This window comes from Saccopteryx bilineata, chromosome 1, assembly GCF_036850765.1.
Source record: "Saccopteryx bilineata isolate mSacBil1 chromosome 1, mSacBil1_pri_phased_curated, whole genome shotgun sequence".
Lineage (NCBI taxonomy): Eukaryota > Metazoa > Chordata > Mammalia > Chiroptera > Emballonuridae > Saccopteryx > Saccopteryx bilineata.
This window is the reverse complement of record NC_089490.1, coordinates 344106452-344133479: the sequence shown is the minus strand read 5'-3', so window position 1 is coordinate 344133479 and position 27028 is coordinate 344106452. Positions and strand designations below refer to the sequence as shown.

General features: G+C 53.9%; 1 protein-coding gene and 1 pseudogene across 3 annotated transcripts in view; one reads left to right on the top strand and one right to left on the bottom strand.

Annotated features, from left to right (window-relative positions):
* The first annotated feature begins 3098 nt into the window (after positions 1-3098).
* CAPN5 (calpain 5) overlaps positions 3099-27028 on the top strand; it is a 57696-nt gene continuing 33766 nt past the window's right edge. The window contains exons 1-2 of one of the 3 annotated variants that reach the window (XM_066249713.1): positions 3099-3254; positions 22079-22321. In XM_066249713.1, coding sequence (XP_066105810.1) covers positions 22157-22321 — 165 coding nt within the window. In that variant the 5' untranslated portion in view covers positions 3099-3254; positions 22079-22156. Of the gene's footprint in view, positions 3255-3282; positions 3412-3450; positions 3473-22078; positions 22322-27028 lie in introns of those variants that run through there. The other 2 variants (XM_066249722.1, XM_066249731.1) reach the window with 2 other exon arrangements.
* On the bottom strand, positions 17150-17406 carry LOC136320549 (ubiquitin-fold modifier 1 pseudogene; annotated as a pseudogene).

Genomic DNA, 27028 nt, shown 5'->3' with positions numbered 1-27028 from the left:
AGAAATTATTATTATTATTATTATTATTATTATTATAAGAGTTCACCTGGGAAAGCCTGTTACAAACAGGTGCAGTGGAGAAAGGGGTTTTCTGGCCTGGAGAAGAGTCCGTCTCCTGCAGCTCTGGGAGGAGGAAGGTAGAGCAGCTCTAGGCCACAAAAACCTCTCCTGAGTGAAGGGGAAAGGGCTGCCCTGTGAAGGAATGAGCTCCCAGTTACAGGGGGATGCAAGCAGAGGTTGGACAGCCAGTTGCAAAGCCTATAGAGGTGTCTTTTCCTGGGAGAGAGAAGAGGAGGAGGGAGGGAAGGAGACAAGTGTGGAATCAGATAGGGCAGTTGTGGATCCCAGTGCTGCTGCTTCCTAATTGTGTGACCGAGCCAACTCCCTAAGGCTCAGTTCTGTTATCTACAAAATAGGGCTGATAGAGGCTCCTGCAGAGGCCAGAAAAAGCACCCGCCCGTGAGGGCACCAGTAGAGGACTCCGTTTATGACAATAACCAGCATGGTCTGGGGGCCAGAGCTTCGCTGGAGCCTCACCCCTTCCTGACTTGTCTGGAATCCTTCCCTGGACCCTGCAACAGGGGCAGGGCCAATGCCTCCCTCACCCTACCAGGCTGGGTGCCTTGGACAGGTCACTGTCTCTCTCTTAGGCCTCTTTTCTCATCTGCCAGGGATGGGTTCTGGGTGGGGACCTTTCAATTCGAACATCCTGGGATGTCTGGGCACGAGTAGCCACATGTACATGTCTCTGCTCCTGCGGCCCCGCTGTCTTCACTAAGTGAGGGGGTTGGGCTAGAATAACATAACATCAGCTAAGCCATGCTGTGTGCTTAGTCAGAGCCGGGGACCACTCTAGGGCTTTACATGATCAGTGCGCTCAGTCCCCACCACAACCTCATGGCGTGGTGCTGTAATACCGATTTTATAGGTGAGGTGACTGGGGCTCAGAGAGGTTGGGTCACTTGCCCAAGTCACACAGCTAACAGGAGCCCAGGCAATGAGTCTGGAGAATCAATGCTTGCAATCACCACATGACACCCCTCCTGAGGCTCCAATACTCTGAAATACGAAAGGGGCCTGTGAGGCCAGGTGCCATGGCCATGCAGATTCACATAGAATTTGGGCAGAAGGTAGAGGAACTGTAGACCCATTCCAGTTTATTGGAGGCTCACAAAGACAGGTAAGCCAAAAGAAGAAAGAAAATGAAAAAATACATAGGGAAAGGAAAACTGCTTTTCGCAGTGGAGGGCAAGGAGTCAAGAAACAAACCGTGCCTCTCAGTGGCAGGGCTTGATGTCATCCCATTGGCCCTGAAGGGAAGCACTTATATCCTTACAATGGTGCTGCCATGTGCTCCTGCACTAAGTGCATAAGGGGCTTGCAGCCTGTAAACCTGTGAGCAAGCCTAACCCAGCCACTTTCCCCACAGGGCCTGAGCACCCTCTGAACTCCACCATTCAGAGGTGGATTTTGTGGGCTGAGGCACACACATTTTCTCAGACGTGAGCCCAGCTCCACTTGGAACACATGAGTTGCCTAGCCTAGACTCTAGGCCCCAGAGGCAATGCTGCCCAACACACTATATAATGGGGCCTCCTGGGCCCCACGACTTGCCTGTACCTATCATCACACAGTTCTGCTAGAAGCCCATTTTACAGACAGGAAAATGAGGTTTGGAAAGGACAGAGGACTGGCCGGGATTACACAGCCAGTAACTGGCAGAGTGAGGCCTGGAGCCCAGAGTTGCCTGGCTTCCCCAGAAAGAGCCTCAGCCTGGCCCACTAGGAGACTGCCACTAACTCCCAGAGGCAGCTTGAGTTTAGGACCCTGGAGAGACACAGACAACCAGGTGCAAATGCTGAAGAAGGTGTGTTGGGGCCCCAGCTCCACCATGGTGGAGCTATCAGCGAAAGTCTGATATCAGGACATGTGTGAGAGGGAAAGAACAGCTTTTGGGATGGGGTGATCACATCAACAAGGCCTGAGGGTGGGCAGCAGAGCGCGCTGGAGAGCAGCACTGAGGGCCGGGGGTGGGGGTGGGGGTGGGGGGGGGCAGGGGGTGGGGGGGGTGGGGCTAAGCCCAGGGCACAGGCAGTGGGGTAGCCCCGAGATTCAGACAGGGGCACTGACTTGGACCCTTGTCCTGAGGGTAGTGGATCGTGGCTGCATATTTGAGTCTTCCCTGGCTGAGTAAGAGGTTCCTGAGGGGCTGGAGCTACACCCAGGGGAGAAACATCTGGGAAAGCCTGGGACAGAGGCTGCCAGGTGGTGGAAGAGGCCTGGTTGGTCTGAGTGAGTGGCAGATGAAATCATTAGCCGAGACTGGGAGCACTGGGCGGGTTGAGGCGTGCGGCTCAGTTTCTCCGTCTGCGAAGCGGGGGAACACAGGCCTCTGATGAGCAGGTCACAGCGTGTCTGCCCTGCAGTTTCAGATCAGTGAGGAGAAAGCCCTGAGCCGCTACTCGGTGCCAGTACGGGTCGCTCGGAAACCTCCTCAGCCTTCTTCTGAAACGCGCCCCTCCTACTGACGGCCTATCACAGCACCATAAGTGTTCAAGGTGGGCCTGCAGCCAGCTCTCCCCATCTGACAAGGTCCCTCTTGGTGCCTCCAGGGGTCTGGGTCTCCCCTTCTCCACCCCGAGCCTTGGGGATGGATATGAACATGGAGATGGGAAGAGAGGGGCGCTCGCCTCTTTATGTCCTCCTTTCCCCAGCACCCGCCGTGTTCCTCGGGGAGCTCACTGTACAAGAGGCGTGCCCGGAGCTCGGCGGCCTGCAAGCCTCCTGCCGGGCTCGCCCGGAACCCTCGCGCACCTGCCGACCTGGGCTCAGCCCTCGGCTCGGCCGAGCTCTCGAAGATGCTCCACAGCAGACAGAGCGAGGTTGGAAGGGAGGACAGGAGAACGGGAGCCTGATCGAGCCCGGAGGGGTTGGGCTGAGCCCCACGGGCCCCGAAACCCCTTTCTATTCCCCAGCGAGAACTCGGAAGCCACCTCCCTGCGGGTTCGTCCCATAGCGCGGCGCCAGTTCGCATGCGCGGCAATCCTGGTCCTCCCGCCCCACTGGAGACCACGCCTCTGTCCCCAAATGGGCGGAGGCCGCGGGGCGGGGCGGGGTGGGACGCAGGCAGGGAGTCCTAGCTGATTCCCCCGCCCAAGCTAGAGGCTGCTGCCCCGGGCCCGTCCAGCCTCCGCTCCAGTGCCCGCGAGGTGCTTGCATCCCGGCGTCCTGCTGGACGAGTGGCGGCGCGGCAGGTAGGAGGCGCTGCGCAGAGGGAGGCGTGTGCGAGCGCGCGGGTTCGTGTGTGCTTCAGGGTTGTGTGTGTGCGGTGCAGCGCTGGCCAGTGCGTGCCCTGTGAGAATCGATCGGTGTATGGGGGGCTGCACATCCTGCACGCCCGAGAGGAAGGGGGTGAGCTCTGGCTTTCAGCCCCGGGGTGCAGGAGCCGGGAGGATCCGCCGGGGCCCCCACGGTTCGTCTCCACCCAACCCTCCACCCGGCAGCTAGGGACCTCCCCGGCTCCCCCACCCCCCGCCTCCCGGAGTTCCGGAGCAAGTTTCCTAGTTCAAACACTCTGGGGTTGAAGCCCCGGGGTTTGACCATTTCTTCCTCCCAATTTCCCTTTCCAGCCCCCCACCCGTCAATTCCACAATCCCTCCTGGGTGCCCTCCCTCCCTCCCTCCCATCCCCTGTCCCGAGAGCCTTGGGAAGGGAGCAAAGTAGATTTTCTTCCTGACCCTCCACTGTTGTCGAATAGGGGCCCTTTTCCTGGGCTGCTGGGCTTGGGTGTGGTGGTGGGCGGAGTGGGGGGTGGGGAATCTGGGAGAGAGTACTTCCTCTGATCTTACCGCTGCCCTCCAGAATTGGGGTCCAGAGGTGAAGAAGGACAGGTGCCAGTTCTCTCCGGGCGTTGTTTCTATGGTGGATCCCCCAGAGGCCCCACAGGAATGAAGAGAGTAGGCACAGAGGGGTGAAGTGAGCTACTCTTAGGGGTGCTGAGCCAGAATTTGAAACTAGATCACCTGACTCCCAAGCCAGAATCTTCTCTCTGCTCCTGCCATGGAGAGGGAAGTGCTGGGCAACTCCTTGCAGGATTCCAGGGATGGAGAAAAATATGAGTAGACTTCCTGGAGGAGAGGGTTTTGAGGGTGGGCTTCAGCCTCCCCTGGGGTGTGATGCCTCCTGGGGAAACCACTCAGACACTGGTTGTTCAGTGCAAAGATTGATAACCCCAGGGTCTTTGGGCCTGGTCCTTGCCCCAGTCCCCAAAGTCCTGGTGTAGAGGTGGGAGGCCTGGCTGCTGTCCCTGGCTGAGGGACTGGGCAGGGTGGGGTGGGCCCAGCTGCCAGCTGCTGCTGCTTCTGGTGAGGCCAGGGTTGGGTGCCAGGACAAAGAGGTGCTCCGGTGGGGTTATGCCCTGACGAGCAGTTCTACTGACTGATAAGGCAGGTGGGGCAGCAAATAAGCCATTGCCCAGGGTTACGTCCCATGCTGGAAGCCAAGGCGGGAAGGGGGAGAGCAGTTCTTGCCTGGGAGCTGGGAGAGATTTCACTTTGGATACTTGTGTGCTGGGTGTCCAGGGAAGAAAAGTTTCACCAAACAGAAAAGAAGACAGGGCCCTGCAGGCCCAGGGAACAGACCGGGAAAGGCCTGGAGGTGTGAAACTGAATGATAGTCTGTGGGGAGTGGCATAATAATCAGATGCAGGTCTGAGAAAGGGCATCTTTGGCTGCTGTAGTGAGGAGGAGGAGGGGCCAGCTCCTCACTTCCCCACCAGAGGGGATCTGATAAGGGTTCCCAGAATAGGAGTGGGGGTGAATGGGGGTACTAAGGGATTATATATGACTTCAGCATGGAGAAGGGTAGGTGGGGGAGCCCTATCTGAGATGGGGCCACTGTTGGAGATGGAGTAGGTTTGGGAGCCGGTTTGACAAGGTAGGGGTCAGACACTGGTTGTGAGAGGCCTGTGGGCTTTTGAGGGTGACATCCAGGACATTGCTCCTAGGCCAGTGCTGTCTCTGGCTGCTTCTGTCTCTGCTTTTCCCGTGGGCTTTTAGCATAGCCCTGAAGCTCCGGCCCCTGAGCAGGAGGCCTTCCTGGAGCCCCAGTGGGCACAGGGAAGCCTCTCTGCATGTCCCCCCCTACCTGTGTCTAAGTTTCTTCCTTTTTGAAACTGGCATGACCTTGAGGCAGGGAACTTCCCCTGTGAGTCTCAGTTTCTTCATGTGCAAATGGGGATAAATGCTGCCTAGGTGCAGGGATCTGGGGAGTGATGATTAGTTAAATAGTGTCACGAAAGTGCTTTACTAGTACATGGTGTTTGGTAGCCATATACAGTACTAGTAATTACTTAGTCTCTTCTTTTCTGTGGGAGAGGTGGGGGACAACCCAGAAGAAGGAGGGGCCAACTTTGGAAGAAGAAGGGTGAAAGGAAACGGGGTCTTCCACTGAAGTAAAAGCTCCTCTTCTCTTGGTGTCGGTGGGTGTGACCTTCTTAGACCCCTCGAGTGGATGGTCTCTCTACCTGACCAAGTCCCAGACCTCCCAAAGGCTCCTGACTCCTAAATGTCATAATAACAAGCTCAGCAGCAGGCCCCAGGCTCTCCCAGCTGCAGGGGGCCGGTCTGCCAACCTCACCGCCCCATGCAGCTCCCCAGCCGGCTGGGGCCTGGGCAGATGTAGAAGTCTGTCTGTCTATAGCTAGTTGTCTTACCTAGCCCCCTGCCTTTCTCTGCCCCCGTGTCCTCCAGAGTTGTGAGTGCCTTTAGAGCCCCCTACCCTCTCCGCTGCCCCTCAGGCTGTTCCAGAGACCTCTCTTCATTATGCGTTGCCTTTCCTGCTCAAAACATTCCCTGGCTGGCCTGGTCCCTCCAGCCTCTCCTCTTCTCTGGCTTGATGTGACACCCTGGCCTTGTCTTGCTTCAGTTTAGGCCAAGCTGATGACTTCCCTTGGGTCTCAGGCCTTGCCTTTCTGGGCTCACTAGAGGCAAAATGGGCCAAGTCCCTTTGGGGTTCTAACCCAGGACGTTTGGGGAAGCCAGGCTCAGGTCTGGACTTGGGAAGTTGTGGCATATGAGCATTTGCTCACTGTTGTGACCTGAGTTACTGCTTTACATTGTAATTGTTCAGAGATATATTTCTAGGGGTCACTTTTCTGGGGCTGAGGCTGTGGTGGCCTGTGGGTGTGGGCTGTGGTTTTCTGCCACAATGAGGCATATGGTCATTTATGGGAGGAGGGGCTGGTGGCCAGGGCAGAGAAGACCAATCCCAGCCACTGTTACCCAGTTGATCATCACTGGTGAGATGTTGGGGTGTGCCTAGTGATGGCCACAGGACTTTGAGGCCTGAAAGACGCAAAGCAGAGAGCTACTGGCCGCTCCGCCTGCCTGTGCCCAGCCAGCCCCTGCCCAGGACACCCTTCCCCCCACTGTAACTCCTGCCTGTCAGGTGAGGTGGGACCCAACTGATAAGACACTGAAGTTTGGGGTGACGTGGTTTTACATCGGAGCAATTCAAGGTGTAATGACTTCCTCCCCCGTGGCACACTCACTCTCCTGAGCAGGAGAGGGGCGTGAAGCCACATGCCCACCCTCATGCTCTTCATGTCAGTAGTTCCCTGTTGCTGCTGTGACACATTAACACCACCTGGGCAGCTTAGAACACCACAGATTTATACTCTTACGGTTTTGGAGGTCAGAGTCTAAAATGATGTTTGTGGGGCTAAAGTCAAGGTGTCGGCGTGGTGGTCCATCTGGAGGAGGCTCCAGGGAGGCATTCGTCCCTTGTCTCTTCCTGCTTCTGGTGCTGCCGGCATTCCTGGGACCTCCCCACCCCAACCCCTCTCCTTTCCTCCGTGGAGTCACACCTCCCTCTACCTCCTTCTCATAAGAACACTTGTGACCACATGGAGGACCCACCTGGATAATCCAGGATTATCTCCCATCTCAAAATCCTTAATGACATCTGCAAAGTCCCTTTTGCCATACAAGGTAACACGCACTATTCCAGGGACGAGATGTTGCTATCTTTGGGGATACCACGGAACTCACTGCAGTGCCATTGCAAGCATCTTCCTCAAGAACCCCCTCCTGTGTGCCCACAGCTGCTGGCTTCTTCCCCCATGAGGTCATTCTCAGTGTCATCTTCCCCCAGCCCGGGAACTGTGGTGGGCAGGGCTTGGGCCTGCTGCACCTCTGGCCCCAGAGCCCGGCCTGAGGCCATGGTAGCCAGAGCTCAGGCACATGTAGAAGAGAGAGGAATGTCCCCATGGATTGCCCCCGTGACTAGACCCAGTCTTGCATTGACAGTATGTTAGGCCTTTAAGAATGGAGCACAGCTCATTTCAGACATTCATTCAGTAAACCCAGTGCTGTGCAGGGAGAGCGCTTGATCCCCGCCATCACCCTATAAGGGCTGGGGCTGGCCAGGAGCCCATTTTGTAGATTGAAGGCTAGTTGAAGCTAAGTTCTGCCTGGAGCAGAGGAGCATGAGCAGAGCAAGGGGAGGCAGGCTGGGCAAGTCGAGTGGAAAGACCTTCATTTTACAGTTGAGAAATCTGAGGCACAAAGAAGGTTACTGTTTTCCCTCCCCCTTCCCCATGAGGGTGAGGATGTGGATGGGGCATGCTGAAGCTCTGATTCTGCCTCGGCACGGGAAGGAGGAAGCACTGGCATCCAAGACCACCATGGGCAGAAGAAGACATGATGCCCAGAGCTCGGAAGTTCTGCCATCACACCACTTGTGCAGAGACGTGGTTGCCACGCTTGCAGGTGGCGAGCCTCCTGAGGTCTCCGAGGAAGAACCCCAGCCAAACTTGCAGAGACCCCTTGCCTGTGTACAGCCGACCCTGCCTCAGTGTGGATCTCCATTACATTCCCACGGCCAAGGCCGTGCCATATGGAGCCCTGCTTCTCTCTCAGGGGCTGTTTCACAGCCTGGTCTCTCTGCCTGTACCCTGGCCCCTCTCTATTCCACCTGCCTGTGCACTGTCCATCAGCGCAGTTCACACTCCTGCACACTCCTGAGTCCCGAGCCCAGCTCTCGGGGCTGCCGGAACCAGCTGTGGTGGTGTTTGAGTGCCGGCCGCGTCTTCCTTCTTCTCTCCCCCCTGCACCCTGTTCCCCAGCCTTGCTGAAATGGTTTTTTCCTCCTAGAATGTTCTGTCCTCCCCCAAACCTTCCACTTTCCTCTCCTGAAATTGCAGTCCCCCCTTTGAGATCCCGCTTACATGCCATCTCCTCCCTGCAACCTCTCCTGCCCCATCTGAACGAATCACTCCCCTCTGAGAGCAGATCTGTCAACCTGGCACCAACATGGCTCTCTTTCCTCTATCCGGCCAACCTCCAGGGCAGAGCCCTGTCTGACTCCTCGCTGCCCCCTTGTCCATGCCCAGAGCAGGCATGGGTGAAGGAACAGGACTCCCGAGGGCTGAGGAATGCATCACTGTCTTTGCATGAGTGGTGGGCCAGGCAGAGCAGAGGTTTGGCTTGAGATAAGCGCCTGGCTCTACCCTTAATGAGCCTTTTCCCTCTGAGCCTCCGGACCTCACCTGTGCAGTGAGAACAGCACAGCTCATTTCTGAGGTTGTACAGGGGCTTGACCTAGGAATCAAGCCTCAGAGTCTCAGTCTGAAAGATGGGTACCCTTTCACTAGGTTTCCAGTCTTGAGACTGAGAGGCAGGGGGACCAGGGCAGAGACTGCCTATGCAGAAAGCAGGAAAAGAGGCTGTTCTGGTGGCAAAACTTGCAGATTGGAAAAGAGCAAGCAGTGTCCCCTTCCTCTCCATTTGATGGTGAGAATCTACAGGACAGAGAGGGTAGAAGGTTGCCTGGGGTCACACAGCACAAGGGAGCAGAGATGGCTTCAGTGACCTGATCAAGTCCCCTTTGGCCAGGTTGTTTACCTGTGGGGAGAACAACACCTGTGACCTGAAGCTCCAGTCCTCCTTCCACTACCCGTAGGACAGAGGACAGCTCCTGCTCCAGGCACTCAGCTGCACCTGCCCCTCCCTCTGCACCTTCTCAGCAGGATGTGGTGCTGGACTGGGAGCCCTGCGGCAGGGTGATCACTGCCCTGGTTTCTGTGACACAGGACTTTTAGTGCCCACACCAGCCTTCAGGGACCACACCAGCTGGGCAGCTCGCCTGGCTGAGGCTGAGCCTTACCTACTCCCTGCCCAGGGAAGCCCCAGCCTCCAGGAATGCAGCCAAGTTCCCCGCTTTTTCCTGTCCCTGCCCTTGCTGGAGCCCTCACTGGAGCGTGTTTTGGGAGGTTTCTCTCCCAGGTATGCCCCCGCTAACCCAGCCCCCCACTCCGCAACATTTTGGGGTGGGACCCAAATCCCAATGAAGAACAGCTGTGGGGCGGAGGCCTTAGGATGCAGCCCGGCCACACAGCAACTGACCTGGGGGCTGGATTTTCCCTCAAAATGCTGTGAGGGGGGCATGAGTGCCTCAGGACCACTGTCCCCCAGGACCAGTGAGCGGCCCTGCACCCCCAAGCCCTGGCCCTGCCCTCCAGGCCCTTTGTGTCTCCTGGCAGGGAAGCTGCCTGGCGGGTTTATGTGCCAGAAAGATCACTCCAGCTGGGTGGAGACTGCATTGGACACTGACAGAAGCGATAAGGGGAGGGGAGTGTAGAAGAAAGACAGGATTTCCCAGCCCCGGTGCCAGCCTGCCTGGCGTGGCTGGACTGACTCACTGGGGCTGGCCCCTGGCTCTGCTCGTGGCCCGGAGTCCCACCCACTCTCCCTCCACATTCTCCTCCCCCACCCTGCGGTCCCTTCCTCACACAGTCCGTGGGGGCCCTGGGGTCCTGGGAGGTCAAAATGCACCTACCACAGGACAGATCGCATCAAGCCTGTTAGTGAAGTAGTGGCTTGTGAAGCTGGAGGAGGGTGGGATAAAGGAGGACGAATACATCGACAAAAACACAAACACCCAGATAACCAGGAAGTCACCAAATTGAGGCTCTGCCCTCTCCAGGCCCCCGCCCCTGGCATCTGGTCTTCCTGCCTGGCCCAGTGCCTCAGCCCCACTGCAGAGCATCCGACCCTTTGTCTAGCCCCCCCATCCTCCCCCACCCCCAGCTCCTGGGGGCCTCGCAGCTCTCCCCAGTCAGAGCTCTGCCCCGGCTGCCCCTGCCTCCACCTCAGTGCATCCTGCCTGCTGCACTCAGGCTCCACTTTGAAGAGCCCCTGCCAGTCCTCCACCACTGCATCCCTATGGGCCACATGCCTTACTCCTCAGGGCACTGATCCCTGTGTCTGCTCTTGGTCTGTGTCTATCACCCTGGGCCCCTTCCCTGGGACTGCCTTCAAGCTCTGACCCCTCTCTGTCAGCTCAGAGCCAGCCCAGAATGGGGATCAGAGAAGATGTGCACGTGGTTCATTGACTGTGCCCCTGAATGATCAGACACGGCTATCCAGCCCTTTCCTTATTATGGGGCAAAGGGGAGGGGGTCCTGTTCCCTTGAGTGGGATGTAGTGGGAGGTCAAGGAAGGGAGGGGAGGGAGAGAGGGGCTTTATTGTCAGGCTGTGGGTGTGGGGCTTCACTGGCTCTTCGACTTCACTGGATGATACACACTCTGCTGGCCCCGTGCTGTACAGTGGGGATCCCCTGTGGGTATGGGGAGTTGGGGTGCAGAAGAGGGACCCCCGGCAGGCCTTCCTTCATTCTCCCTTTTACCTCCACAACCAGCTGGCCACAGATAGACTTGAGTCTCCCGCCTACACAGCTCTAGAGCCTATCTGCTTACCATTCACACCTGAGCCTTGAGTCTACTGATTCAAGTTCAATGGCCTTCTTTATGGCCTTTCTACTCTAGTCTTGTCCTTTTCTAGTGCGTTCTCCACGTGGCAGCCAGAGGCATCTCAGGTCCCTCCCCAGCTCTCTGTCACCTCAGGAGGAAGCCTGATTCTTGCGCCTGGCCCTCCAGGGCCTCTGACTGGGGTCCTGTGCACCCGCCCCCTCAGTTCCTCTCAGGGCTGAGAATGTCTCCTGGCGATGGTTCCTGGCTGGCTGGCACCTCCTCTCAGAGGCAGAGGAAACCTTGGAAGTAGGCTTGTGCCTGGTTGGGGTAAGGTGGCACCCCCTTCACCTTGTGAGATCCTGCCTTGGACTTAAGCACTCCCAGTGTGAAAGCCACAGTGTCTGAGAGATGGAAGAGACTTGCAGAAGGCCACACAGCCTGTGTGTGACAAGGTCAGGCCAGTGCTCTGACCCAGTCTGGGGCTTCTTCCCTCCAGGTCTGTAGTGTCCAGCCTGACAGGGTTAGAGCTGTGAGGGGCCTAGGACTGGTGGGGTCAGGTCCCCAAATTCAGCCAATTTTTCTGCCCAGGGCCACTGCACTGGCTTTTAAAAAAACTTTTTACTTAAGCATAAGGAACAGTGCATAAATCATCAGTGCACAGCTCAGCGACCACACCCGGGGGCCAGCACCTAGACCCAGGAGCGTGTTACCAGAACCCCAGAAGCCCTCTCATTCCCCTTTTTTTCCACCCCAAAGGCAGCTACTCTCCTGCCTCCTCTTTACCGCACAAGGGGTATGCCTGAGTTTCAATTTTGTTTCAATTCGGTTTTGCTTTTCTTGTTACTATGCTTGTGAGATCCATCCATGGAGTTTCATACAATAGTTTGTTCATTTTCGTTATTGTATCATATTTCATTGTATCATATTTCATTATGGCCAGGTATTTATCCTTTCTTCTCTTGCACTTTTGGGTTGTTTCTCATTTTCCACTATAACAAATACTACAGTGATAAAATTCTTGTAATGCTCTTTTGGTGAATACGTGCATGGATTTCTGTTCAGCATATACTTAGGAGTAGAATCCCTGAATAACAGAGTATGTGTTTGTTCAGTTTTAGAAGATATGGTCAAATGATTTTGCAAAGTGGTTGTAGCAACATACACTCTTACTACCAGTGTAGAAGATCTCCGTGGGAGTGTGTGTGTTTTTCACTTTAACCATTCTAGGTGGGGAATGTAATAGTATTCCATTATTCTTTTTTCTTTTTTTTAAGGTTTTATTTATTGATTTTACAGGGGGTGGGGTAACGAGATGTAATCAACTCAGAGTTGCTTCACTCTACCTGTTCCTTAGTTGCTTATCCTACGTGCCTTAACCAGGCAAACCCAGGTTTTGAACTGGTGACAGCGTTCCAGGTCAATGCTCTATCCACTGCGCCACCACAGGTCTGGCTCATTGTGTTTTTGATGTGCAATTATTTCCTTGATGATTAGAGAAGTCAAACATGTTTTCTTTTTATTTATTGGCCATTTGAACATGCTCTTTTCTTCAGAAAGCTTTTTTGTTTTCCTTTTCAGTTGGTTCCCACTTTATATGGAATTGTTTTTGTGTACAGTGGGAGGTAGGGGTCAAGGTGAAGCTTTTCCCATACGGATAGCCAGTTGACCCAGCTTGATTCATTGAAAAGCCCATCCTTTCCTCAATGCCCTGTGGTGACTGTCATAAATCGAGTGTCCATCTGCTTGTGGCCTCTGTCTGGGCTTTCTGTTCTGCTGCATTGGGCTGTTGGTTATCCCGGCCAATCCCATATTGTGTGAATTACCAGAGCATTGTGTGCTCTTGGTAACTGTTAGTGTGAATCCTCTAGCTGGATTCAAATGGTCTTGGCTCCTCATGGCCCTCTGTGTGCTGGCTCCATTATCCCACCTCTTAGAGGAGAGTGTCAAGGCACAGAGAGGTCAAGGAACTCGCCCCTGCCACTCCACCCTTACTGCTGTAGCACCCTGCCCTCTGACACTGGGTATAATGCTAAGATTCCTGCCTACACCACTAGGAACTTCATAGTTTTTTTTAAAATCAGCTTTCTTTTTCCTTATTTATTAAAGGAAACTGTATGTCTACAGTAAATGGAAAGTCAGTATTAATCTCCATAACACCAGGTCACACTGGAAGAATCTTAAAAATCAAGTGAAAACAACAGAAAAATCCATTCTGTTCCAGCCAGGTGCTGTGGCTCTGAGCCGAAGGTTCACTTTTCACCTTATTAGGTAGATGGGCAAGGGCTGCTGGACCAAAGTGAGTTCCCCTTGAGAAAACGGCCAGGAAACAGCTTTCTTACTGACGTCTTTATTGCCATTCAGAGTGTACCTGAAATGATAACAGCGTTGACTCAGCGCCCTGCTTTGGGAAGCCCTCGTGTGATTCGAAGTCTGGGAGCTCAGGATCCAGTTAACAAGGCACAGATGTGTGTGTGTGTGTGTGTGTGTGTCTGTGTGTCTGTGTGTGTGTATGTGCTGATTTAAAGCTTTAATAATAAAATAAGACCTGACCAGGCAGTGGCGCAGTGGATAGAGCATTGGACTGGGATGCAGAGGACCCAGGTTTGAAACCCCAAGGTTGCTGGCTTGAGTGTAGGCTCACCAGCTTGAGCGCAAGGTCGCTGGCTTGAGCATGGGATCATGGTCACTGGCTTGAGCCCAGAAATCACTGGTTCGAAGCCCAGGATTGCTGGCTTTTGAGCCTAAGGTCGCAGGCTTGAGCAAGGGGTCACTCGCTCTGCTGTAGCCCCCCTGTCAAGGCATGTATGAGAAATCAATCAATGAACAACTAAGGAGCCACAACGAAAGAATTGATGCTTCTCGTTTCTCCCTTCTTGTCTGTCTGTCCCTATCTGTCCCTCTCTGTCTCTTCCACAAAAATAAAATAAAAAGAGTAGAAAATAGGGTTTATGGTATAACAAAATATGTTTTAAGATATCATGTGCTTCCTTACCTGGTGGTGGCACAGTGGATAGAGCATTGACCTGGGATGCTGAGGACCCAGGTTCAAAATTCAGAGGTCACCAGCTTGAGTGTGAGGTCATAGACATGACCCCATGATCGCTGGCTTGAGCCCAAGGTCGCTGGCTTGAGCAAGGGGTCACTTGAGCCCCCTGGTCAAGGCATGTAAGAGAAGCAATCAACGAACAACTAAAGTGCTGCAACTGAGTTGATGCATCTTTCTCCCTTCTGGTTTATCTCTGTCTTTCTGTCTCTGTCTCTGTTTCTCTCTCTCTCTCTCTCTCTCTCTCTCTCTCGCTAAAAAAAAAAAAAAAAAAAGATTTTGTGTGCCAATAATGCACTTAAACTAAATACTTCAAAGCATTCTGCACAAAGAACTTATAGATCATATTTACTCAGTAACAAAATGCCTGGTTCTTTAAGAAAATGTTTTTAAGAACTTACCTGCAATAGAATTTTTAAAACCAAAGAGCAAAAATATTAAACAAATTACTTTATGGTAAACCTTACTTATATAACACAGCAGGAAGATTTTGTGCTAGGGTGGAGGGGCTAAATTAACAAAAAATTCAGGGAGTGGATGGTCATACATTTCTGGTTAACTGAGGGTTCATATTGTTAAGGGAATCTTTGAGCATCAAATTTTGTTTATAAAAAAAAAACTACCCCAAACATTGGAAGTATACTTTTCTACCTCAACAAAAATTTTTTTTTCTTTTTACCATTTAGCATTCTGCTGTTCATTTACCAAATACATGAACAATATCTGGTTAGTTTCTTAAACTTAACTACCAGTGCCACCCTTCAGAGTATTTTATTGCATTTCCTTAACTTTTTTTTCCCCCAGTGAACCTAGGGCCTATGATAAAGAAGATATTGAAACACGCTTAGATAAAAATTGGTCTTAGAGATACTTTGTTCATAAAAAATTCAGCAAGTATTTTTTGAAAGCCTGCTGCATTTCCAGGTCTAGAAAGAGCAGAAGGACACAGCCTGCCCCGAGAGCTCGCCGTCTAGAACACAGCGTGTGGAGCCTGTGAGCCTTCATTTCATTTTTAAAGATTTGCATAGATATTGATTTCCTCTGTAAGAGCAAATAAAACGTCCCTGGTGGGTATCATTCTTTAGATTCTCATAAAGGGAATTTTGAAATCTGCATGTTGACAAGGCCTATGCTTTGCTTTCTCCAGTTGCCTTATGACAAGCCTCTTCTGCTCCTTGTGACACTCAAGTGTCCCCATCAGTTCTCCCACCACAACCTCTGCACCAGTGCCTATCCAGCTGGCTTTTTCTCTGACATTTTACTACAGCTTTCTGTCCCCTTTGCTGTTTTTTGTTTCTTTCCTCCTTATGAGGAGCCTGGTCACCTGGGCTTCCCCATCTCCCTTTCTTGGCTTTCTATGCGCTTGACTAATCTTAACGCTACCTTCAATGTTGGGTCTTCAGTGAGTATAATTAAGCAGCATTCCTCCTTAGCATTTTCCTGAGCTTTGTTTTGAACTTCAGGTCTTCTTCTTCTTCTTTTTTTTTTTTTTTTTTTTGTATTTTTCTGAAGCTAGAAACCGGGAGAGACCATCAGACAGACTCCCGCATGCTCCCGGCCAGGATCCACTCGGCACGCTCACCAGGGGGCGACGCTCTGCCCACCAGGGGGCGATGCTCTGCCCCTCCAGGGCGTCGCTCTGTTGTGACCAGAGCCACTCTAGTGCCTGGGGCAGAGGCCAAGGAGCCATCCCCAGCGCCCGGGTCATCTTTGCTCCAATGGAGCCTCGGCTGTGGGAGGGGAAGAGAGAGACAGAGAGGAAGGAGAGGGGGAGGGGTGGAGAAGCAGATGGGCGCTTCTCTTGTGTGCCCTGGCTGGGAATCGAACCCGGGACTTCTACACGCCAGGCCGACGCTCTACCACTGAGCCAACCGGCCAGGGCCCAGATCTTCTTTGCCACAGTCTCTTCTGAATGCAATTTAGAAATATTATCCTCAGGAAGACAATGTTTCTTGAGGGTCCCTGTTTTAAAGTCTGTATTAAAAGAGACTGATAGAGGAATGCATAACTCAGCAAAGGATGCTTCTACTTTATTTTTAATTCTTACCATTACAGATATTGCATTCTGCAAGATCATAGTTAGAACTCTTTGGTGTGGGATATCAATTTTATACATAAGCGCTAATCAAAAATTTTTATTTTTGGTTTTCTGATATTAAATTAAAATTTATATGACTATGTGAAGCTTGAAACTTAAAAAAAGTATGTGATAAAAAGTTAAGACGGTTAAATATTCATTGATATATCTATAGTCTTTATCATAAACAGTATATAATAGCCTGACCTGTGGTGGCACAGTGGATAAAGTGTTGACCCGGAACACTGAGGTCGCCAGTTCAAGGCCCCGGGCTTGCTTGGTTAAGGCACATACAAGAAGAAGCTATGAGTTGATGCTTCCTGCTCCTGCCTCCCCCTTCTCATTCTCTCCTTTCTCTAAAGTCAATAAATAAAATCTTTAAAAATAAAATAAAATAAATCATATATAATTAAGACCAACTATTTTTTAGTCTTCAAGTCAGATCTTCAGATGCTGTTTAGCAAACTGCCATGTATGATCTACAGTCTTTTTCTTTTTCCCTCCCTCCCTCCCTCCCTCCCTCCCTCCCTCCCTCCCTCCCTCCCTCCCTCCCTCCCTCCCTTCCTTCCTTCCTTCCTTCCTTTTTCTGAGAGAGTGAGAGAAAAGAAGGGAGAGAGAGGGGGAGGAGAGAGATGAGAAGCATCAACTTATACTTGCGTCACTTTAGTTGTTCATGGATTGCTTCTCATATGTGCCTTGACAGAGCAGGGAGGTGGCTGAGCCAGAGACCCCTTGCTCAAGCCAGCAAGCTTGGGCTTCAAGCCAGCAACATTTGGGCTCAAGCCAGTGACCTTGGCATCATGTTGATGATCCTGCACTCAAGCCGGCAGCCTTAGGGTTTTGAATCTGGGATCTCAGCGTCCCACCAAATCCCATTTGGTCAGGCTACAATCTTTTATTGTTTTTACTTAAAGACATATAGGAAGATTCAATACATTTTATATTCCACATGTTTTCAGAAAGGATTTCAGAAGCATCCTGCAGTAATAAACCACAATTGGATAATTCATTTACTCCAGATGAACTAGCTGTGTGTGCTGCAAGGTAGCAATGAAAAGCTAGATCTTCTGTGGAGGTGGCACATGCCTTCAGTGCGTAAGCATGAATAACATGTGGGAATGAATAACACAGGAATAACAAGAAGGGATGGAGAGTCGCCTTTCATCATTTCATCAACCATTCGTGTTTTCATTGTATTTTAAATGCCTGATTTTAGTCTTACTACAACAATACCAACATTTATTTTGAAAGGTAACCCTGCCTTCCAAGTAGCAGAAATCAGCAACCTCCAACACGATCTCTAGGAATAATCCACAGTTCTGAACCATGCTTTAGACAAACATTTCCAGCAGTCTGTGCAGGGTTTATTCCTATTCCATCATTGGTAATAATTGCAGTTGTGGCTGCAGAAACTTTAAATTCTTCTCCTGCAAACTTTAAGGCTGCAGGGATTGGTGTACTTTCAGGAACACCGAGCACTTTGTATGCAGCCGTGGGTTGGACGTCAGCGTGGTCTTAAAGGAAACCTCTGACATAGTGGAGCTGGTGTGGGCAGAAACCAACCAGCCGCAGATTTGGGACATGTTCCTTGATGTTCTCATCCACAAAATGGGGACTAAAACTCTCCCGTCTCTTCCTGGCTTTGGTGGTTGCAATGTCCTGGCAAGACTTACTAGCGTCAGCTCCCTCCTGTAGCTGGCTTGGCGTGGCCCACTGCACGGTGAGTCCTTTCCCTGCCCAGCCCATCTGCACGGCCTCCAGCAGATCCAGGGAGCAGAAGACCAGGCCACAGGCCCCTGGAAGGGGGTTCACACGTTTCCAAGGAGAGGACAGACTTCTGTAGGGGAGGCCCAGGACATATGCCACTTTCTTACTCTGCCATCTTAGAAGCTGGAACCAGGTTAAGCTGATAGTAGCTCAAAGGGGTTCGTGACTTGGCCAAGGACACACTGCTCTAAGTGGTGCGGCTGGGACCCGAACTTGGGTCTGACTAACCTGCTGGAAGACTGTATTCTCAGCTCCTTGGCAAGGACTTGTTTTGACCCAGCTCTCAGTCCGCAGGGCCCCACTGTGCTCAGCTGGGTTTGAATTGCTCTGCACTTTCCTGCCCTGAGCCTTTTCTCAAGCTGTTCCCACTGCCTGGAGAGGGTCGTCCCTCCTAAAGGACATCTGACTGCTGGGCCAGGCCTTTGTGTCCTTCTTGCTCAAAACTTTGAAGTGACACATTTTTTTCATTTTGCCTTGTATTCATGAAGTTCGTTGGGGCCTCAAACCCTGAATTTTTGTAACCTTCCTGGCTGGAGCCTGGAAGCTTTGTAGATGTACCCAGGCGTAGATAATTGACAGCCCCCAGGGACACTGCACATTAACGTGTACAAAGTGCTGTTCCTCGATTGATTCTCCCAGAGGCCCTGGCACATTATCTCTTCCTTCCAGACAAGCACCCTACAGGCCAGAGAGGTGACTCGGCTTGTCCAAGACCGCACAGCTTATAGGGACATTAGGGAACTAGAGCCAACTCTCCATCAGAAGCTGGAGAAAGGCTGGGCTGCAGTAGAGAGCACCAGGGCTGCAGCAGCGCCTCCTCCTGGACAACTGGAGTGTGGACACCAGCTGGCACCCCGCCAGCAGGAGGGAGTGGGAAGGAGAGAGAGGCCTGATCTTGGGGGGGGGGCCGGTCCTTGGAACTGGGATCTGGTGCTGCGCTGAGATGGAAAGCTGATCCCCTGTGGGAGTCCCTGCCACTCTTTGGGCCTGCTTCCCCATTCAGGAAGGAATTCCTCCCGTATCACCTGTGTTGGTTCATTCAACACAGATTTATTAACTATGCCCTGCCGATGTTGGACTCTGGGGATACAGAGAGGACAGGGGCCCTGGCGAGGAGGGGCGTAGGCTGGGCTGGGGAGATGGACAAGTCACTCAAAGATGGGATACAATGCAATGAGCCTTGTCACAGGGCTCCAGGATGGCGGAGGGAGGAGCAGTGTTTGGTGGGGGGCAGGTGGGAGGTCCTTGTGCTGAGTCTTTAAGGTGACCTGGGGTTCTCCAGGAGTGCACACGTGGCAGGGACAGTGCGTGCGGAAGCCCTGAGCAAACAGCTCGCAGTACTGGAACTTGGGCCCAGGGTGGCGAATGGCAGGGGGTGGGTGAGGTTGGCAGGGACAGAGGGATGAGGGCAGGGTGAAGGGCAGCTGGGAAGCTTGGGCTGCCCTGTTAGTGCGTGGCTCACACGCAGAGGAAAAACGTTTGGAAGACAGGCGGTGCCACGGCTCCAAGCTCAGGTCAGGCAAAGGAGGCCTGGCTTTCCTGACTCTGAGTTTACCCATGGCTTTCTGTGCTTCTCCCTGAAACTACAGGGAGAGAGCAAAGCTCCGAGGTTGGCGCCTGTGACCCCTGGGGGGTACTGACTCAATGCACGGAATGGGAGATGACTCTGGGGCAAATGGAGGGTGCAGGAGGGTACTTGGCACGAGGTGCAGCCTGTGCAGAGGCCAGGGCCAGAAGAGCCTGGGGTAAGTAGGCCAGGGTCAGCCATGGGGTGAGGCAGGAGAGGTGGCTCGACGAGGTCAGACCCTCAGCCAGCAGACGTGACCCAGGTTCTCCCAGGCCCTGGCCCAGCTGAGCTTTCCCTCTCCGACCCCTCCTCCCTCTGTCCTCCCCAGGAGCAAACCTTCCCAGCAGCGCTGGCTGCTGTGTCGCCTGGAGAGCCGCCAGAACCCCATTTTCCAGCAGCCTGGCTGCAGGCTCAGCCAGCTCATGCCTCATCCCTGGGCCCTTTGGGCTCTGAATGCTGGAATTGCTAGAGCTGATTTCTGGGCTCCTGCTTTCAGCTTCTTTGATCTAATTCTTACAGCTTAAATTACTTCCTGAGAGGCCCTGCAGAAACCGGAAGCCATGGTGCTAATGACTCTCCTGGGCGGCTCTGTGCCAGCAGCCCGGGCGGGCTCCCCAGGCACCCCGCTCTTTCTTTGGGCCTGCTGGGGTGGTGGGTGGGAGGGGGCAGGGTTATTGGCCTTCCTGGACAGAGAAGTGGCCAGAGAGGTTCAGAGGCCTGAGGTCACATGGCAGTGGAGCAAGCAGGCCCAGTGGGATGTGGGGGCAGAAGGTGAAGTGGCTGTGGGTGCGGCACACAGGACCAACCAGCTCTCAGCCCCTCGGCAGGACAGCAGCGACCCTGGGCTCTCCTTACTGTCCACCGGGTTCCACACTCACTGCCCATTCTTACCTCCTTTCTTTCCTGCTTCTCTCTTCCCTGTGGATCCCCGTTACTTCTTCCTGAGGGGCTGGCTCAGCCAGGTGTGTGTGGGGTGAGCCCTGCCCTGCCTGGCACCCAGCCCTTCCTCCTGCTTCACGGGGTCACCAGGCCAAGCTGGCGGCACCATGTCAGAGGATATGGCTTTGAGTCGGACTCTGCCATGGAAGGTGGGCACATCACCGCCCCTGCCTGAGCCTCAGTTCTCTTGTCTGAAAATTGGCAACCACAAAAGGCCTCCCCGGCACTGTTGGCAAACCCTGTACCCAGAGCTCTGCAGGTGGCGTGCACGCAGCAGGTGCCAGCGGAATGGAGGCTCTCCCTCGGAAACGAGAGGTGGCTTGTCCACTTCCCTTCTCGTTCCCTTCCCTCTGGCCCACTAAGCAGTCTCCTTGGCCTTCGGTTAATTATAATACCTTCCAATTATTGAAGCAATTATTATTGTTTTTATTGTGGAGATAAAAATGAGGATGCAGAGAGGCTGAGTGACCTGTGTAAGGCCACACAGCAGTTGTTATACAACTTGCATTGGCTCCCATATCAGTCTTGCTCTCAAACTCGTGTTTGCCCCAGAAGCCAGCCTACCTTGCTCAGTTTCCCTCAGCTTCATTGGGAAATCAGAAGCTGCGCCTCGGTGGCTGCCGGGTTACTCTGGGCAGGCCCCAGAGTGAGGAGACTAGGGGAGTGTGGACCTCTGCCAGCAGCCCAGATGGAGTCTGAGCTACGGGGACACAGCGGGGGTGTCAGCTGTGCGCCTGGCTGTCCACACAGCTGTCAGGGCACCTGAGGTGTCAGGCCTGCGAGCTGCTGCTCCTCACCCCCGCCCTCCAGAGGCCTTCCTCGCTGTGTCAGTCCAGTCCTTGTCTCTTGTGTTTGGTTGGCACATGGCTACAAGGTTCAGGGTGCTGGGCTGGGCCCACCTGGACTCGTGGGGGCTGAAGGGAGGACGATGTGTAGAGAGCCACCTTTTGCATCTCATAGGATGTTCCTGGGGCTGGGGAGCTTGGGGGAAATGTGGGGGCAGATGAGTTAAGTTTGGGATTGGTACCTGTAAGGGGCCTATCGTTCTCATAGGGAGTGGGCCGGTCAGGGGCCCAGATGAGGGTCCGGGCTGAACACAGAGGTCATTATCTGGAGGGGAGGAAGTGAGCAGACCGACCACTGGGGTTCCCAGTGGGGGAAGGGAGTTAAGAGATGCGGGAGGGATCAGAATCCACTCCAGAGGCCCTGGCAGGCCAGGAGGAGGCGCCTATTCAGGAGTTTGAGACACCATGAGGTTGGAAGGCTGTCCTGGGAGAGTCTGACTTCAGGGATTGGGAGATCATGTGATGGGGTGGGGGGGGGTCTTCAGGGGAATTAGGTCATTGGGATTAAGGAGCAATGAGAGTGCTGCCTACAGAACTGGAGACGTTTATTCCAGAAGTGCTGGAGGGAGGGGGCCAGAGAGAATGCCTGTGAATGGTGGTGGTGTGGGGGGGCTGGCTCAAGGTATTTCTTGTCCTACACAGGGCAGAATGGTGCTTCTCTAGTAGACTGAGGGTGAGCCTCCAGAGAAGAGAGACTTGGAGATAATGCAGCTGCTTTCCTGTGGTGTCACACCAGTCAGGGAAGTCTAGGGAAGGCTGCTGAAACGAAGGAAGTGGGGGTGGACGCATCGGGCAGCCTGGAGCACTACGTGGCTGTGCCCTTGGTCCGCTGGCCTGGCAGCGCCTCCAAGCATCAGAAATAAGAGAATTCAGGCTATGGAGTCAGGTCAGCCGGCTCCTGTTCCTGCTCTGGATGTGCCAGCTGTGTGACCCTGGGCAGATTTCTCCCTTTCTCTCAGCCTTCATTCCTGGCCAGTGGGAGTGAGGATGCCCCCTTCACAGGGCTGCAGGGAGGGAGCAGGTGGGGGTCACCTGACTCAGGGCCTCTAGTCCTCAGAGGAGTGATCTTCTTGTCTTCTGTCCCCCCAGGTGCCCCTGGAGCCGCCCCTGCGCCCACACAGGCCCTGCTGACTCCTCTCGGCCTTCCCGCCGTGGGCAGTAGCCGCCATGTTCTCGTGCGTGAAGCCCTACGGAGACCAGAACTACTCCTCCCTGAAGCGGGCCTGTCTGCGCAGGAAGGTGCTCTTTGAAGACCCCAGCTTCCCGGCCACCGATGACTCGCTGTACTATAAGGGCGCTCCAGGGCCTGCTGTCAGGTGGAAGCGGCCCCAGGTCAGTGTCTAGTCTGAGCTGGACCTGAGGCAAGCAGGCGCAGACCAACCCAGTCTGCAGGGCACAGTGGCGTGGTGGCAGGGGTCATCCTCCCGTCCCGGCAGCTGAGGACGCAGAGGGGCTGATGTTGGGCTCTTCTGGACAGGGAGCCAGGAGGGCGGTCTTGTTCCCCTGGCCAGCGCTGGCAGCCTCTCTGGGCCTCAGCTTCCTCATAGGGAAAGTGGGGCCCTCTGCCCTGTCACCCTCCTCCCAGGGTCGTGGTTGGGATAAAAACGAGCTGATGTGGATGTGACCTTTTCTTAGTAAAATTCAAGCATAAGTGACATTAAGTACCATTTAGTGACGATTAAGTGCAAGGAATTTACTTTGCTCAATATTATAACAATGAGTTTGAAATAGTTGTTTGCTGTAAATGGAAAGTACTTATTATTATGATTAATCCATAACAATAATAGTAGTAGTAAAAAATAATAGCGCTGCATAGGGTTGTTGTGAGCAGTAAAAGCGATGAGGCGTGGGAGAGTCTGGCGTGGAGCCTGGTGTCCAGTCCAGGCAGCTGTTCCCATCACTCTTGAGAATGGCAAATTCTGTCGCATCTGGCTGGCTGCTCCCCCTGTCCTGGCCTTCATTGCTGAGGCTAAAATGTATTTAATAGAAGTATTTGGCCTTGTGGCTTGATTTCATCCTTTTTTTTTTTTTTTTTTTTTTTGACAGAGACAGTCAGAAAGAAAGACAGATAGGGACAGACAGACAGGAAGGGAGAGAGATGAGAGGCATCAATTCTTTGTTGCGGCACCTTAGTTGTTCATTGTTGCTTTTTCATATATGCCTTGATAGGGGAGAAGGCTGCAGCAGAGCAAGTGACCCCTTGCTCAAGCCAGCGACCTTGGGCTCAAGCTAGTGACCATGGGTCATGTCTATGATCCCACACTCAAGCCAGCAACCCTGCGCTCAAGCTGGTGAGCCTGCACTCAAGCCAGCAACCTTGGAGTTTCGAACCTGGGTTCTCCGTGTCCCAGTCCGAAGCTCTATCCACTATGCCACCGTCTGGTCAGGCTTGATTTCATTCTCTTTAACCTCAATTTCTGAGTCTTGAGAGTGGATGCCTCTGGGTACCTAGGTGATAGGGAGGCTGCTGGAGGTCACCGTCCAAGTGACACTGTGAGAGTTGATCACACAGCACAGAAGGGACGTTACTGTAGGAGACTGTGCTATATTGGAGTGTGTGGGGCCCGGAGGACACTCCCGCTGTCCAAACACCATAATCAAAGAAGATGTTTGCCAAGGAGGGCTGTGCAGGCAGGAGGCACAGCATGAAGAAGACGCAAAAGTTTCAAACCCTCTGGCTTATCCAGGACCTGGCCGTGCCGCTGGAGCACAGGGCTTGTGGGGGGCAGTGAGGAGGAAGGAGGCAGGGGTCCGGGGTGGGCAGGGCGGGTGCACTGTGCAGCGGCGGGGCCATCGAAAGGGAGGCTTTCAGAAGAGTGTGGCAGGATCACAGTAGCATTAGAAAGTTCATGCTGGCCACCTGGACATTTGGGGAAAATAAAATTTAGTTTTCATGTTCTTCTCTTAGACTGTACTTTCAAATCCATTGTAACTAAAAAAATTCTGTGTATTTTCTTGGACTGGATAAGGAAGAGAAACTGAGGCTGAGAGGGGAAGGTGGGTGCCGGGACTGCCCAGTGAGTCAGCAGAGCTGGGCAGGGACCAAGGAGTCCTGCCTCCTCGGCCCCCCTCCCTGACAGCAAACAAAGGGTTCCTGCTGCCTTTGACCTCAGCCCCCAGGAGCCATTCAGTCTCTGACCTCTGCCTGGGCTCTTCAGAACTTCCAGCAGGCTCCTGGCCGGGCCATGGGGTTGCTGCCTCCTGGGCGTCCCCCCCCCCCCTCCCATGCCTGTGGCCCTCCTTTGTCTGGTGCGTGAGGGAGGAGACCAGTCTCAAAGGCCCTTTGTGAAGCCACTGGTGAGAGAAGGAGAAGGAGACACTTGAGCCTCTGGGCTCCTCTCACTGCATCCATCCCCCGCCCCATTCTGACCCTGTCCTGCCCTCCTGCCATCGCAGGGACATTTTAGGTCCATGACTGTGAAGGAGGCTGCTCAGGCCTGGCTGGGGAAGTTTGGGCTCGGTGCCCTGAGAGGAGGAATTGCTGGGCTGACCAGGCTCAGCATCCCCCTGCTGTGTGACCCCGGGCGAGTCATCTGCCCTTTCTGGGCCCTTCCTTCCCTGCCAGACTGCCTTCTCCTTCACTACCTCCCTCACTGGGCTTGCTGCCTGGTCCTTTCTAGACACTGAAAGAGAGGGAGCGGAGCTGCCTTGCCCCGGACGTGCAGGCTGCTGGCGGAGGGCAGGTGGTGGTGGGTGCTGAGAGTGATGTCTGAGTGGGGCCCAGGGGTGGCGCGGGGGGATCCGTTTCTGGGGGGGGGCAGCTCAAGGCCAGGTGTGGCTGAATGGTGTTGCATGAGGAGGTGAGACCATGTGGACCAGGGTATGATGGACCGTCTGTGAGTCAGCAGAGCCCGCTGGGTGGTGGCAGGGCCAGTGTGACGGGCAGGCCCTCCCTCCACTGACAGGATGGGGCTGGGGGAGCAGGAAGTTAGGCCGGGCTTGCCTCAGGGTGGGGTGAGACCGACCCAGCAGGGTGACCATTCTCTCACCTGCTTGGGCCTTGGCCAGTGAAATGGGACTTTGACCTGTAGGCAGCTGCACTTCCCAGGAATCCCACTTCCTGGGTCCTGTGACCTGTTTATACATAGAGTAAAAAGGCCAACGTTCTCAACGGCCCGGGGGAGGCCCTTCTTCACTCCCACCCTCCTCCAGCTCCTTCTCTTTAGGTTGTGGGTATGGGGCCTCTGTGTTCTTGGAGGAGCTCCCTCTTTCTTTCTCCCAAAATGAGATGAAGAGGCTGGTTTTCAGCCAGTTAGAGTTGGCCTTATGAGAGATGTGACCTTGAGCAAGTCACTTCCCCTCCCTGAGCCTCAGTTGCCTCATCTATATATGGGGAGAATAAGTCTCAGAGGTCATGATTTCTGGAGGATGAAGTGACTTGAGGTATCTGTGGTGTCACACATGGCAGGCAGGTGACAACTGGCTCCCTCTCTCACCCACCTGCCAGTTCTGTGTTGGGGACCCAGAGCTGGCCCTGCCTGGAAGGACCCATCTCTAATGAGCTATACAGGGGAGCCAGGCCTCATCCCCCTCAGTCCCCATCGGGGCGCCTCCACCCAGGGCACCTACCTTGGGCCACATCCTCCCCCTCCCCCACATTCATTGTTTCTTTGTTCTTTCCAGTTCAGTAAACACTTGCTGGCCTCCCTCACTGGCCAGGGCAGGGAGATAAACTTGTGACTCAGGGGAATCCCAGTGCAAAGGGGTGTGTGTATACTTCCTTCTCTCTCAGGCCCAGAGCCTTTAGTGGGGCCCCCTCTCATCCCTTAGGAGGCAGAGTGCCTCCCACCCTCTAGCCAGCTCTCTGCTTCCCCCTCCCCCATCACTGGAGGTAAGCCTGCAGGTCCCTTGATGGGACCAAGAAAGGAACCAGTAGGTGCTCTACAAACAGATGTTTGTTTGGAACCTCTCAGAGTTCTTCCAAGGAGGCCTGCTGGTCCCCAGCCCCATGCCTGGGGCTCATGCTCATTATACCAGCACCTGGAAAAGGCCCCACTCCTTGGCTGTGCTGAACAGTAGCCCCTTTATGCCACGAAACAAGCAGTTTACACCAAGGCCAGCCACCTGGGCCTCTGCCCTGCCGGGAATGTCTCTTTCATGGCATATGCTCATGGGATTGCCAAGGAGAGCGTGGGGTGGGGTGGGGAGGCAGTCGGCTGCTGGAGTTGGGGGAATAAGCTCTAACCCCTGAGCACACTGCCCTGGTTTCCTGCCCCAGGCAGAGGTCCTGTTTCCTTCCTCAGCCTTTTGCTCCACTTGTCTGATTGATTCCTGCTGTGACTTTAGATCATAGGAGGGAGGTGACTGGGGCGAAGGTGAATGGATTGGACGGGGAGAGGCGGAAGGGGCCCTTGATCCGCTGTCTGCCACATTCCTGTGTGCACACCGGTCCTGGAGACCTGAAATTCTTGTAATGCCACTGAGGGAGGTGGGTATACGGGGAGTGGCCTGTGTCAGGTGAAACTGGTCTAACATGCTGGGAGGGGCTGAGAGATAACCACAGGTGTGGAAGGCTGTGCCTCAGAGAGAGCTATGCTGACCAGAGCAGCCAGCGGGGATAGCCTGGCCCAGGACTCACAGCACGTGCCTGTCCAGTCCAGTCCTACATGCCACTTTGCCCTGCCTCCCAGAGCTCCTGTCTGAGCCACAGCAATGCACGGGAACACAGGTGGCCAGGAGCCTGGGGGAGGGGTGACAAAGGTGGGAGCTGTCTTAAGGCTGTGGGACGGTTGTGTCTTAGGGGAATTTGGAAACCTCAGTCCCCTTTGGAGCCTCCCTGCTTACCAGTGCTTTCCATGTCTGCTCTGCTGGGGTTATGTGAAGCCAGTATCTGCGGCCACCATCACAGCCGCCTGGCCCATGCAGGTTCGCATTAGATTCGGACAGACGGTAATGAAACAATGGAGCCAAGAACTGGTGGACTGTTACATTTAATCCTAGCTTGCACTCGGCGGCAAGTAAAAACACACACTGGGCTCCAAAACTCATTCAGTGCTCACAAAGCTACTGACTTATCCAAGTTTCCTAGAATCAAAGGTT